General features: G+C 38.3%; 1 protein-coding gene across 1 annotated transcript in view; it reads left to right on the plus strand.

Annotated features, from left to right (window-relative positions):
- Positions 1 to 8,948: 8,948 nt before the first annotated feature.
- CD163 (CD163 molecule) overlaps positions 8,949 to 15,001 on the plus strand; it is a 42,237-nt gene continuing 36,184 nt past the window's right edge. Inside the window, exons 1-3 of the mRNA XM_030887242.2 lie at positions 8,949 to 9,048; positions 10,474 to 10,560; positions 11,068 to 11,388. Coding sequence (XP_030743102.2) covers positions 9,018 to 9,048; positions 10,474 to 10,560; positions 11,068 to 11,388 — 439 coding nt within the window. The 5' untranslated portion in view covers positions 8,949 to 9,017. The remainder of the gene's footprint in view (positions 9,049 to 10,473; positions 10,561 to 11,067; positions 11,389 to 15,001) is intronic.

Genomic DNA, 15,001 nt, shown 5'->3' on the forward strand with positions numbered 1-15,001 from the left:
GTCAATAAAACAGAAGTAAACATCTTTCTCATATTCTAACTGCTATCAGCTGATATTGACTTTAGGGCAGTGGTGATGTCCCTCTTGCCACATTATCTTCTGAATCCTGCTTGAATTTTTGGCAGCTCCTAGTCAATGTACTTCTGCAACCATTTTTTAATTATCCTCAGCAAAAAATTTACTTGCATGTCATATTAAGGATATTCCTCTATAATTTCTGCATTCTGTTGGGTCACCTTTCTTTGGAATAAGCACAAATATGGAGCTCTTCCCAACAGTTGGTCATGTGAATGTCTTCTAAATTTCTTGGCACAAACAAGTTAATGCTTCCAGTGCTTCATCAGTTTGTTGAAACATTTCAATTGGTATTTGTAAATTCCTGGAGCCTTGTTTTCCACTAATGCCTTCATTGAAGTTTGGGCTTCTTCCTTCAGTACTATTGGTTCTTGCTTCATATGCTACCTCCTGAAATGATCAAATGTCAACCAATGCTTTATGGTCCATTGATTATTTATTCCTTTCATCTTCTTTGGTGGCTTCCTGCATCAGTATTTTGCCCATGAATCCTTTGATATTTCAAGTCAAGGCTTCAATTTTTCTTTAATTATTTCAGCTTGAGATATGCTAAGCATGTTCCTGATTTTTGGCTTTCTAATTCCAGGTCTTGGCACATTTCATTATAATATCTTGTCTTCTCAAGCTGTACTATGCATTTTTTTTTGTTCGGCTCTTTTCCTTCCTCATTTCTTCTGTTTGCTTCAGCTTCTCTATACTCAGGAGTAAGTTTGGTAGTCTTTTCTGACATTCACTTTGTTCTTTTCTTTTTTTCTGGACTTTGTAATGACTTCTGCTTTCTTCCTGCATGATGTTCTTGACGTCATCCCACGGTTTGTCAGTCCTTGTGTCATGCAGGGGTCCTCAAACTTTTTAAACAGGGGGCCAGTTCACTGTCCCTCAGACCGTTGGAGGGCCAGACTATACTTAAAAAAAAACTATGAACAAATTCCTATGCACACTGCACATATCTTATTTTGAATTAAAAAAACAAAATGGGCAAAAACACCCGACGGGTCAGATAAATGTCCTTGGTGGGCCGCATGTGGCCCGCGGGCCGTAGTTTGATGACCCTTGGATGAGTCAAATCTGTTCTTGAGATGGTCTTAACATTCAGCTGGGATATACTCAGTTGTATTTTAGTTCTCATGGACTTGTTGAAATTTCTTTAGCTTTAACTTGAACTTACATATGACCAACTGATTATCTGTTCCCTGCTCTTATTTAGGCTAGTGATACTGAGCTTCTCCATCATCTCTTTTCACATATACAGTCAATCTGGTTGTTATGTATGCCCTCTGATGAAGTTTGTGTTACAGTTGCTTTTTTGTTATTGAATGAAATAACTTTTCAATGAAGAAGTCATTGCCCTTAAAAAGTTGTATCATCTGATTTCCAGTTTCATATCTGTCACCAAGGCCATCTTTACCAACTACTCTTCCTCTCTTTGTTTCCAGTGTTTGCATGCCAGTGATTATCAGTGTATCTTGACCGTGTGTTCGATTTCAGACTGAAGTAGTTGGTAGAATTCTTCAATTTCTTCATTAGAGGTTGATGCAAAAATTTGAATGATAGTTGTATTAACTGGACTTCTTTGTAGCTATATATATATTATGCTATCATGGTTAGCTCTGTACTTCAAGATAGAAATATACTTTTTGATGATGAGTGACATCATTCTTAAATTTGTCATTCTTGTCATAATACACCATGATTATCTTATTGAAAATAGCTAATGCCAGTCCATTTCATTTTCCTAATGCCCAGGATATAGGGTTTTGTGGTTTCCATTTCATTTTTGATAGTTTTTCCTAGATCTGTACTTCATGCTTTCCACATTTCAACTAGTAATAGATGATTACAGCTGATTATTTTCATTTTGATTCAAGACCATAACCAAATGAAGGTATATATAAAATTATATTAAGAAATTGGCGAACACAGTTGTTGAAGCCGGTGAGTTACATGCTATGCCTATGTGTTAGATGTTAAGCTGGAGGTGTCTCCTGACTCAAACAGCTTTTTGGGGCTGATGAATCCAAGGGTGGCAAGTCAGGTGACAGGCTTCTGGAGGAAAGGTTAGTGAATCCAAGGTTGGTACGTAACATGGCAGGCTGTTGAGGACTCTCGGGATCATCAGGCAATATAGCCAAACTTTGCTCAAGTCCAAAGATTAGAAGTCAGAGGATGAGACAAATGTCAGATCCAGACCTGCCAATAGTTATCAATGCATCTTGATGGCATGGTTGATCCATTTCTGACTGAAGTGATTGGTAGAATTCTTCAATTTTTAATCATTAGTTTCTCCACGGGAGAAAGAGTGGGCTACCTCCTCCCACAAACAGTCTTGTAGATCCACAAGAGGCCATTATTAGTCAGCATTGTCTCCATGGCAGTGAGCTTTGAGCTTTGATGCTTGGTGCATAAATTTGAATAATAATTTTAGTGATTGGATTTGAAGGAAGATAGATGTAATTCTGCCATGACCAGCATTGTACTTCAAGATAGACATTGAACTTTCCTTTTTAACAATGAATGCAATCCCATTTCTCTTAATTGTATCATTCCTAACATAGTAAAGCACATGATTTTCTAATTCCAAGGCCAGTCAATTTCAGCTCCCTAATGCCTAGGGCATAGATTTTTATGCATCCCATTTCATTTTTGGTGACTAATAATTTTCCTGGTTTTATACTCTGTACATTCCAAATTCAGATTATTAATTGGTGTTTGCAGTTGTTTCTTCTAATTTTGAGTTTTGCCTCACCAGCAAATGAAAATCCAGGATGGTTTACTGCCACGGGCCTTACTCTATTCACATTGCCGTGGTCGGCTACTTTGAGATGGCAGCTCTGCCTTAGTCATATTTGGTGTGACTTCTGACCCGAAGGACCCGTATGTTGTCATTGTCTGTGACGTTGTTATGTCTCCATTCATTAGGCCTTCAGTATATGACAATGTTTTGATTGTTTACAGAAGGTTTTCTGCAGCTACTTCCTTCACAGTGGACAACCAATTCCTTATTCGTGCTGTGTTCTTGCTCTGGGAGTTTCTCTAAAACCTGTTCAGTTTAGGTGATCCTCCTGCTATTTGTAATACCAGTTACATAGCTTCCAGCATCACAGCAAAACACAAGGCACCACAATTAGACAAACTGATAGGCAAGTGGTGGATTTATGTGTATGAGTGTGTATGTATGTATGTATGTATGTATGTATGTATGTATATATATATATATATATATATATATATATACCAGCCCAGTGGTGTCAAGTCAATTTTGATTCAGTGACCCTCTAGGACAGAGTAAGAACTGCCACTGTAGATGTAGAAATCCTTACTTCCTCCTTTGGAAAGGCTGGTCAGTTCTAACGGTTGACTCTGTGGGTAGCCCTTCAATGCTTGACCCATGTCGAACACAGTGATTTCAAATTCAACACTTTTCAAATGTAAAATTCAATAAAACCAATTACATAAATCATGTTACTCCTATATTAACCCTGACTACTGAAGAGTCGGATTTTCTAATATTGCTAAGGTGGTTATAGTTGTTAGGTGCCATCTAGTAGATTCTGACCCATAGCGACCTTACGCACAGAAGAAGGAAACACCGCCGGTCCTGCACCCTTCTCACCATTGTTCCAGTGCTTGAGCCCATTGTGACAGCCACCGTGTAAATCCATCTCCTTGAGGACCTTCCTCTTTTTCCGCAACATGTTGCATAATCTCTTGATTGTTGCTTCCATGCACACTGGCTGTAGATTCAAGCAAGACAAAATCCTTGACAACTTAAATCGTTTGTCCATTTATCATGTTGTGAGAATTTTGGCCTTCTTTACACTGAGTTGTAATCCATACCGAAGGCTTCCATCCCCATCCTTGCAACTCCTTCTCACTTTCAGCAAGCAGGGTGTGTCAGCTGCTAGGTTGTTAAGAAGCCTTCCTGCAACCCTGATGCCACATTCTTCTTCATATAATCTAATTATTTTCTCAGCCTTCAGATTGAATAAATATGGTGAGGGATACAACCCTGACGCACACCTTTCCTGATTCAAAACCATGTAGTTTTTCCCAGTTCTGGTCCCACAACTGCTTCTTGATCCATGTAGTACAAGTTACATGAGAGAACAATGAAGAGTTCTGGAATTCTCATTCTTCTCAGGTTATCCCCAGTTTGTTATGATCCACGCAGTCGGATGCCTTAGTGTAATCCAAAAAAACACAAGTAAACATCTTTCTGGTATTCTCTGTTTTCAGCCAAGATCTACCTGACATCAGCAATGATATCCCTTGTTTCACATTCCCCTCTGAATCCAGCTGGGACCCTGTCACTGTATTGCTGCAACCATTGTTGGATGATCTTCAGTAACATTTTACTTGTACATGGTATCAGTGATATTGTTCTATAATTTGAGCATTCTACTGAGCTACTTCTCTTTGGAATGTGGAAATATGGATCTCTTCCAGTCAGTTGGCTGAGTAATTGTCTTTCAAATTTCCTGGCATAGATGAGTAAGTGCTTTCAGTGCTTCATTATACTGTTGAAACATTTCCATTGGTATTCCATCAATTCATTGAATCTTGTTTTTGGCTAATGCTTTCAGCTCAGCTGGGCATTTTCCTTCAGCATCATTCAATATTTTGCTCATAGAGTCTTTCAATACTGTAATGCAAGGCTTGAATTTTTCCTTGAATTTTTTCAGTTTTAAATATGATGAGCATGTGCGTCATTTTGGCTTTTAAATTCTAAATCTTGGCACATTTCATTCTAATATTTTCCTTTGTCTTCTTGAGCTGTCCTTTGAAATTTTCTATTCAGCTCTTTGACTTCATCCTTTCTCCCATTTGCTTTAGCTATTCTATGATTAACAGCAAGTTTCAGAGTCTCTTCTGACATCCACTTTGATCTTTTCTTTCTTTCCTGCCTTTTTAATAACCTTTTATTTTCTTCATGAATGATGCTCTTGATTCTTGTTTATAATAGTCTGGGAATTTTAGAGAAACAAATGCACAGAAACTCATGTATAAGAGAGAGTTTTATATAAAGGTTAACTGTGCATCAAGAAAACGTCCCAACCCAGTGCTGCCCAAGCCCTCAAGTTCAACATTAACCCATTAACCCATATGTCCAACACCAATCCACAAAGTCCTCCTCCATCTCACAAACCAGGCGCAATGATGCCGACTGCAGGAAGAAACAGAATCAGTGAACGTGTGAGCATCTCAGCGCTGGCAGGGGTCTCCACACAGGTGCTTCAGCACTCAGGGCTTCATTGGGGTAGGTCCATGTGGCTTCTCCTCAGGGATGTCTTGTGAGCTTTGCCAGCTGAAGCAGGGAACTGGCTAAGGCAACTGCACCCTGGTCCGACCATAACAAACAAGAGACCTGAGAACTCAAAAGGTGAGGCTCACCGAGCCATTTATCCCTCCACCCTTCAATTAACTCTACATGTGTTTATCGGCCAGCTTAGCACAATAAACTATTTCATTGTTCCTCCCACTGTTAATCAAGTCTTCTGTCATTATTGTTCAATGTGTCAAATCTGTTCTTGAGATGTTCTCGAAATTCATGTGGGTAGACTCAAAATCATATTTGACTCTTGTGAACTTGTTTTCATTTTTTTCATTTTCAACCTGAGCTTACATTTGAGCAATTGATCGTCTGTTCCATAGTCGGCAGCTGGCCTGGTTTTAGTTGCTAATAGGGAGGATCTCCTGCATGTCTTCCCACAGGTGCAATAGATTTGATTTATATGTATATCATCTGGAGATGACATATGTTTACAGCCACCATTTGTGTTGTTCAAAAAATGTATTTACTAAGAACAAGTCCTCAATCTTGAAAAATTCTATCATGCAATATCTCCAACTTTGTTTCTATCACCACATCCATATTTTACTAGTGTTCCTTCCTCTTCCCCCCCCCAACTTTAGCATTCTAATCACCAGTAATTATCAGTGCATCTTGTTTATTTGATCAATTTCTGACTGAAGTTGTTAGTAGAATTCTTCAGTTTCTTCAACACTAGCTTTGGTGGTTGGTGCATAAATTTGAATAATGATTGTATTTATTGAATATCCTTTAAGGTGAGCAGATATAATCCTATCCTAGACAACAGTGTACTTCATAATTGATTTTGCATACTTTGGATATATTGTCAGGTGATTCAAGTCCTTGGAGAAGGACATCATGTTTGGTAAAGTAGAGGGACAGCTAAAAAGGTCCTCAAGGAGATGGATGGACACCACGGCTGCCACAATGGCGCAGGCGCAGGAACAATGGTGAGGATGTGCAGGGCCGGGCAGGGCTTCCTTCTGTCATGCACACAGTTGCTGTGGATTGGAATAGACTCAGTGGCATCAAGCAATAACAGCAACAGCCAATTGTTCCCGTCACTTGTGGAAAAAAATTGTTCTTTGTCAAAAACTCAGTAGTTAAATATATCTTGATCTATTTCTGAACTCTGTACACTGTTACGCTAATGTATATGTATATTTGTTCTAACCGAGTTCTGTATTGATTTTTGTAGCTTTATAATAAGTCTGGATATGGTGTAGTGTTAGTTATCCAACTTGTTCATCTTTTTCATATGTGTTTGGTCGATTTCAGGTACTTTGGTTTCCAAGTAAAAGTAAATTTCAAATCAGTTAATTGTTAGCCCCAAATCTGTGCTGTGATATTTATTTAGGATACATTAAAATTATATATCTGCTTAAAAACATATAAAAGCAAAACCAAATAAAATGATGTATCTACTTGAATATGATCTTGCAACATACAAACACAGTATATCTCTCCATTTATGTAGATCTTTTAAAATTTCTCTGAGCACTATTTTCTATTTTGTGTCTTTTACATATTTGAAATATATTTTATATGATTATAACTGGAATCAATATTTTATTATGATTGCTTGCTGCTTGATATTTCTATGTTCATGTTACATCCCCAAATCCTGCTACATTTTATTTTGTTATCATAGTGTTTTAGATTCCGTCTGGTTTTCTACACAATCATGTCATCCATGAAGATCGGTTTACATTTTCATTTGGAATATGGATATAGTCCACCAGTTACAAAAGCCATCTCTTCCTGGGTGTGCCTGCAAGTCTAATTTGTTGGTGATTTGGAATAAGAGCATATAGTTCCTATTTAACTTTACTTTCTAATTGTGAGGTTATGTCGATCTATTTCTAAACTCTTTGCACGTCCCCATTCATCTATACATCTTTTTAGTCTAATGGAGGGCTGTCTTGAATCCTATGGCTTTGTAATAAGTTTGGACATAGGGTAGTGCTAGTTATCCACCTTGTTGATCTTTTTCATATGCCTTTTGTCCATTTCAGGTATTTTTGTTTCCAAGTGAAAGTAAATGTTGAATCAGTCAAAAAATCATTGTTGATTTCATGTTTTGGACTGTGATATGCACCCATACATATATATATTCTTTGAAAACAAACAATAAATCCCTCTAATTCCTGTTCTTCAAATCTAGTGGTTTGAGTGACTTAACAAAAAAAAGGACTTAACAGTTGTATGAGCCCCTAATAAAATGTTAAAAAAAAAAAAAGGACCCAACGTAAAATTGAAATGGACTTGAAGCCTTTAATGACAAGCAAGTGAATCTCAAACAAGCAAAACTAACTGTGAAGTTGGCGGTTGAGCCCAGCAGTGTGCTCCACAGCACACACACGAGGCTGCAGTTCTCGTAAGGACTCACAGTCTCAGAAACCCTCAGGACCAGTTCTGCTCCATCCTGTAGGTTCTGAGTGAGTCAGAATCGACCTGACGGCAGTAGGTTTGCTCTGGGCTAGTGAAAGGCATCTTGATAATGTGTTGGCAGAACGGCTGGTTCATAATGAGGCAGAATGGACCCCATGGCAGTGAGTGTGAGCATGAGGGTTGGTTCAGATATTTTAAAAACAGGGTACATTTATATAACATCAAAGGGCCAGTATGAGTTGTCCAGATGTTAGTAACATGAGAACTACCTATATTTCTTTTTCTTGTGGGATTACAATGGATAAAACATCTTGTACTATGTTGAGTAGAACCAGTAAGAATAGATTAGGGGGTTGATTTTTCATAAGTGTCTTTTACCGGGTAGAAAAAGTTCTTTTCTACACCTGCTTTTCTGAGAATTTTTTATCAGAAATGGATTTTGTCAAAGGATTATTTTATAACTTAGGTCTCTCAAGATGATTAAATCATTTATTGATTTTTAGTTTTTTAATATAATGAGCTGTGTTAATTTCTATTTGAATGTTAAACCAAACAGACATATATGAACATATAGTCCTTTCCTTTCCCTCTCTACTTTGAAGATATGTTCATTATTCTTATTGTGTTTCTCTTAATTGATTGAATTCTCTAGCGTTAAAATCATATCTTGTTCATTGTTCTACCATTTGGGAAATAGTAATATTCATGATTAATTTTCTTGTAATTCTCTATCTGATTAGAAAAAAAATACTAGTGGTATCTATAGAAAACCTAAGCAAAATTACTCATTATCCAGTTATGGAAATGAAACTAGTTATTTAATTATGTTTATGCTGTTTGTTTTATCTTTTTGACATAGTATAACTATATAGCAATAACATCTTTGTGTGTCTCATACATTAATCACAAACTACAAAACTTAAAAGTGTTTAATTCAACAGTATAAAGTTGTATAGTTCCTTTAATCTTTGTAAATCCACAGAGAATATTTCTCAATTTCCTTTGGTTGTTTCATGTCCCATGTTGAAGAAAACATGATTATGGAAGGAAACCTCAGCTCTTTTAATGACTTCCCTTTTGGTTGACTCCACCTCCTTTGTGTAGCCTTCCCATTTCTTATGGAGGTGAGGAGGTTTCAGAAGTCTTAAAGTCATCATCTTTAGGAGAACAATTCTAGGGGAAAATACAAAAAGAATTAGTGATCATTGAAGTATTAAACCTGGGGTTGGACAAACCTAGGATGGTTCGACTTGAAGACTCTGGAGCTACTGGTAAGGTCTTCTTTATTATTCTCCGTTTAGCCTTCAAGGGGCTGTAGAATTGTTCTACACATACTGGGTATAATTTAAAGGTTGATATCAGAGGATTAAGGAATGGGAAAAGGCTGTTCAGCTTACATCTCTAATTCATCACAGAGTCACGATTTGAGATATGCCTTAGAGAGCTGGGTTGGCATCAATTCAGGAAACCTGCTAAGTGAAATTTCCTAAGAAATTGAAATGAGCTGAACTGCTTTGAGGATGGAGATAATTGACAAACCAATGCCACTGAATTCACTCCTACTCATAGTGACCCTCTAGAACAGTGGTCCTCAGCCTTTCTAATGTCGCAATCCTTTAATAGAGTCGTCATGTGGTGGTGACCCCCCAACCATAAAATGATTTTCGTTGCTACTTCGTCACTGTCATGTTGCTACTGTTATGAATTGGGCGACCCCTGTGAAAGGGTCATTCAACTCCCAAAGGGGTCGCGACCCACAGGTTGAGAACCGCTGCTCTAGACCATTATAGAATTGCTCCAAAGGGTTTCAGAGACTAACTTTTTACAGATGCAAATGATCTCATTTTTCAACAATGGAGCAATTGGTGGGTTTATACCATGGGCCTTTTGGTTAGTAGCCCCATTTACCCACTGCACTACCCTGCGAAGATAATAGCCCTTACAAAAGATTAAATATGTAGGAATAATAACCCTCCACAACGCTAAAATCTACCTCATGATTTATATGGGTATATTAAACTCTTTTAGCACGTTAATTTTTTTTAGCTCTTTTACTTTGTAATTAGTAGTATAACTAGAGTAATAAGGAAAGAATAAGAGTGATAACAATGTTGAAGAGTATTTTGTATTGTATCTGGAGGTGATAAGATTTTCTTTTATCTAAGCATCATCATTTCATTGCACCAATACTTTGTTGTTCATCTACTACTTGGCAGGCATGGTGGCAAGTACTGGTGAGGCTACAGCGAAAGGTGATCCACCCAGTCATTTCTTCATAAAATTGACCATCCTGCAGGGTGGTGCGGTAGGCTGAGATACGTAGTTGAATATTGAGGAGGTAAAGGGATGTAGAACTATCAGGAAAATGTCTCTTTGCTTGGACAGAAAACAGCACTTTTAAGTTTTATTGATGTCTTTTTCATTTTCCAGATTTGGAGGTTTTTTGTTGGATTTTTTTCTACCCTCTCCACCTCTAGGTCACTTATAAACATAAATGGTTTCAAAGCTATTTAATTGAGACTGGTTGAGTCTGGCTATGATTTTTTCTGTTTGCCTTGATTTTTAGAAGCAAGTTTAATGTCTTGGTTCAAAAGTCTTTGTTAAACCCAAACGTCAGAAAACAGTTTTCTTCTCTAAAATCTCTGAGGGGGGGGGAGCGGGGAATTGTACTAATGTCTTCTTTCTATTTCTCAAAGACTTTCGAAGATGCTTTTTCCACTTGAATCCATTTGCTCTTGCTGTGGTCTCCCTTCTCAGTGCCTGCTTGATCACCTGTTCTCTAGGTGGGTACTACCACTAGACAAGGATTGTGAAAAAAAAAAATCCTCTTGAAGGCTGTACAGCCCTTAAAAACTCGATAACATGCCTCAAAAATCCAAAGGATCACATATGTAAAGGACATAGTAAGAATCTAACCCTATGACCGAGATGGGATGCAATGTCTAGGTGAAAATAAGGGAAAATATAGAATAGGGGTATTCTTATAATTATGGGGACAAAAAGAAGTTTAAGGAATAATCCAGTAAACTCAAATGCCAATTTTAATCTAAGAAAAAATGTAGCTCAATTTCAGCCAAACAATAGGGAATGTAGGTAAATACCAGTGGGACCAACAGATTCTTAAGTTTGTATATCACTGTTTAATTTGAAATCTGTGGCTGCACCATGAATGGGGACAAACTTAGTCCTCAGAACTGACTTTGAAAGACAAAGAAGTAGTCTAAAGCATAATGATTCCCCATTTGTTTTTTGTGACCTTGAGCAATCGCTGTCGTGATCCATCGTTGCAGGAGGACCAGAGAAGGGGCTGCGGCTGGCGGCTGGCAAGAACAGGTGTGCTGGGAGAGTGGAGGTGAAAGTCCAGGAGGAATGGGGAACCGTGTGTAACAACGACTGGGACATGAATGAGGTCTCCGTGGTTTGTAAGCAACTGGGATGTCCAACTGCTATCACGGGCACTGGCTGGACTAATTTCAGTGCCGGTTCTGGACGCATTTGGATGGATCATGTTTCTTGTCGAGGGAACGAATCAGCTCTCTGGAACTGCAAACATGAAGGGTGGGGAAAGCATAACTGTACTCACCAAAAGGATGCTGGAATCACCTGTTCAGGTAAGACTTACACGAGGTAAAAGCTTGAGATGAAATACTTTGTGAGGAAAAAAAACATGTAGGGTTTTACATGCTTATGTACATAACGTAGTTCAAATGAAAAAGTCCCCAATCCTTTGCTAGGAGAGCAGAAAACATATGGTAGCCTTCAGGTGGTGGGCAGGGCCGAGGGAGGACCAGAGAGATTCTGGATACTATGTTCCATGAGGAAGTGGCTAGATTGAAGTTGGTATTCTGTAACCCTAATGTAACTTTAAAAAAAAATTGGCAGTCGTATTGACATAATCTATGCACCATATAATTCATTGGTTTAAATATTTCAAAAGGAGTGGTACAACCATCACTACAATCAATTCTATAACATTTCTTCATTCTTATACTCATTATTATTAACACCCCATTTCCCCCAACTCCCCCTTCCACAAGCCTAAGAAACTAGTTTTTTCCCCTAAGAAATTATTAATCCAGTTACTGTCTGTATAGATTTACCTTTCCTGGATTTCATCTGAAGAAAATAATACAAAAGAATCCCCAACAACAATAACAAAATAAAGCACAGAAAAACTGCAGTTCAAAAAAAGAAGAAAATAATTATACTTAGAACAAATTTGAAATTTAGTCAAAAGGGGGGAAAATGATAAAATGATGAATTAAAACCTAATTATATCTACTTTAATCTACTTTTCAAAGTACTCTGTCTGATAGCAAGGCTAGTCACATACCTGGTCAATGGTCAGAGGGGATTCACTGGACGTTTAATCAATGTGTGGACTCTACAAATAGATTTTGGGCTTTCACTGCCATTTATAGCCTTTTGCACACCGGGTGCTCAGAATTTACACTCTACTACAGTTTCCACTTCCAGTCCTGGATTTTATTATTTACATCCTTAGGCTCACACAGGCTGGCATTATTCTTCCATGTGGATTTAGCTGACAGTTCACTTAGCTGGCTGTTTGTTTTAAGACAATATTTTAAGACTCCAGGCGTGGTTGTCTCTACTGGACACCATGACCTTTCTTCACCACATTTTGCAATAGCACCCATATCTTCAGTGCTCTCTTCATGAGGGCGAGTATCAAGGGGGGGTGACACCATAAAAACTAATTGTACTTAGATAAAGATTTAGGATTGAGTGTGAGCTCCAAGTTCATGTATTTGTCTATCTAATGTAACTTCTTAAAGAGCCCTGGTGGGGCAGTGGGTAAGTGGTCAGCTGCTGATCTCAAGATTGGATGCTGGAACCTACTAGCCACTTTGTGGGGAAAATATGTGGCAATCTGGTTCCATGCACATTTACAGTCTTGGAAACCTCTGGGTCAATTCTACTCACTCTTATAGGGTTCCCATGCGTTAGAATGGATTCAACAGCAACAGGCTTGGCTTTTTTGGGTAACTTCCTCTCACCATTGAATCAATGCTGGCTCATCGTGACTCCATAGGACAAGGGAGAACTACCTCTGTGAGTTTCCAAGACAGCAACTGTTCCTGGGAGTGGAAAGCTGGGTCTTTCTCCCAGCGAGTGGCTGGCGGTTTTGAGCTGCTGATGTAGTGGATTGCAGCCCAACTCGCAACCACTATACCATCGGCTAGAAAAAACTATCATGACATCTAAGTTACTTCCCATCTCCTCCCATTCTGCTTTAGTACGTGACCCATAAAGCATATTTTTCATTCTTTTTATTGCCCATTCATTAACAATCAATTTATTGAATGAAGAAGCAAATATGCTTAAGACAAATACTTCCTTCATTTTTGGTGCGGGAGGGAGGATGTTTTACAAATTACAATAGTTTTTTCCCAGAATTCACTGCTATTTATTTGATTTGATGAGTAATTTTAGTTAATGATAGAGTGTATTTTATATTAGTTGACCTCACAGTAACCCAGAAAGCCATGTGTTAGGTTTTTCTGGTACCAAATCCCAAGGTCATATTTCTTACCTTATTCGTAGTAAGGAGCGCTAATGGAGCAGACAGGTAACCATTGGACTGCTAACAAGGTCAGTGGTTCAAATGCACCAGCCATTCTGAGGGAGAAAGGAAAAAGGTTGTCTCTCTGCTTACTTAATTATTGGCAGCCTCAGAAACCTTGTACAGAGTAGATAAGAGTCTACCACTCAATGGCAGTGGGTTTTTGTGGGGTGGTGGCGGGGTAAGGGATTATTCATATCATGACCTCTGCATGTCTCTCATTTCATTGACCTTTACAAATCCTCTTACTTCCTACCCTCTCTCAGAGAAACACCTCTCCCATAGGACTGATTACAGAAAAGGCTGATCTCACCCCAGGCATTGTGGTGCAATGGGAATCCCACAGGATCCAAAAGAAAGGTGGGGGGAGGGGGTGTACGAAGCCCTCACTACTATTGAGTTGCTTCTGACTCACAGTGACCCTGGATGTCCTGGGTAGAAGTGCCCCTGCGGGTTTCCCAAGACTCTCTAACTCTTTACTGGACTGGAAAGCTGCTCCACTAGAAAGCCGGTGGAGCGGCTGGGGCTTCCAACTGTATAATCACTGCATCACTAGGGCTCCTACAGGCTAATACTTCCCAAATCCTAGACGAAATTCCTATACAGCCACTGTATGGGATTTTGAGAATGTTGTTAACTATTCTGAAACTTCCGATTCTGAGGACACAGTGATATAACACAGGTGCAGCTACAGGTACACTGGGAGTGAAAGTGTTAGATATCCCATTGGCTCCCTGCTTCTCTTTCACGGACATCTCAGAAAGCATCTTTTTCTGTTTCATCCTCTCCTTTTTCTCCCTTCTCCTCCTCCATATCTTCCTCCTTCTTGTTCTCCTTGCTTTTCTTCCCTTCCTCTCCCTTTTTTCCCCTCGGGATCAAAAGTAACATCTACCACATCTATTACAATAAATCTTGTGAGGCTTTTATTACATTTATGGCTATTTCTAGACCTTACTGCATAGCTAAAACAGATATGTTCTGTGTTCATTATTAACCGAAAGATGGAGTTAATAAAAAATTGCTTCCTGAAAATTGTACACTTAAAGCTTCCTCTAGAGCATAATAACTAAAAGGAACTCATTGTCATGAGGTTGGAGAATCTATGTTTCTGAGACTCTCCACCAAGTGATGCTTTATTAATATCTCATGCCCCGAGACAATACAGCAAAGTAGCCAAATGTTGACTCTGCTTTTTTAAAATCCTGGCTCTGCATTTTGGTTCTGTTTCTATTACTTAAACTCAGTTTCATTATTTATAAAGTGTGGATACCAGTAATAGGACCCAATGTTGAAAGTTGTTGTGAAGATGAGAAGGGATACTATGTGATATGTAGTTGGAACAACAGATAGGCATTTTGATTACTTAGTCTGTAATAAAAAGTTTAAGAAACCTCTAGTTAAGTAGAATTCTTTTTCTTTTGATTTTAGAGATTTTCAAATAGATTTCTCACCAAAAAAAAAGGGACAGATTCACAGCAAATCATTCAAAATAAATATTTTGTTTTTGAGATCATGTACAGATTTTATTTCCCAGGTATCCTTAAATCTCCTTTTCTCAGTTATTCTGTCTTCATAGAGAATCTAGATAATATGGAGAGAAATGTATCTATATGCAAAAGCTATATGTTGCTGAAAATGGT

This window comes from Echinops telfairi, unplaced genomic scaffold (genome assembly GCF_000313985.2).
Source record: "Echinops telfairi isolate 266 unplaced genomic scaffold, ASM31398v2 ScPeMD7_7356;HRSCAF=8355, whole genome shotgun sequence".
Classification (NCBI taxonomy): domain Eukaryota; kingdom Metazoa; phylum Chordata; class Mammalia; order Afrosoricida; family Tenrecidae; genus Echinops; species Echinops telfairi.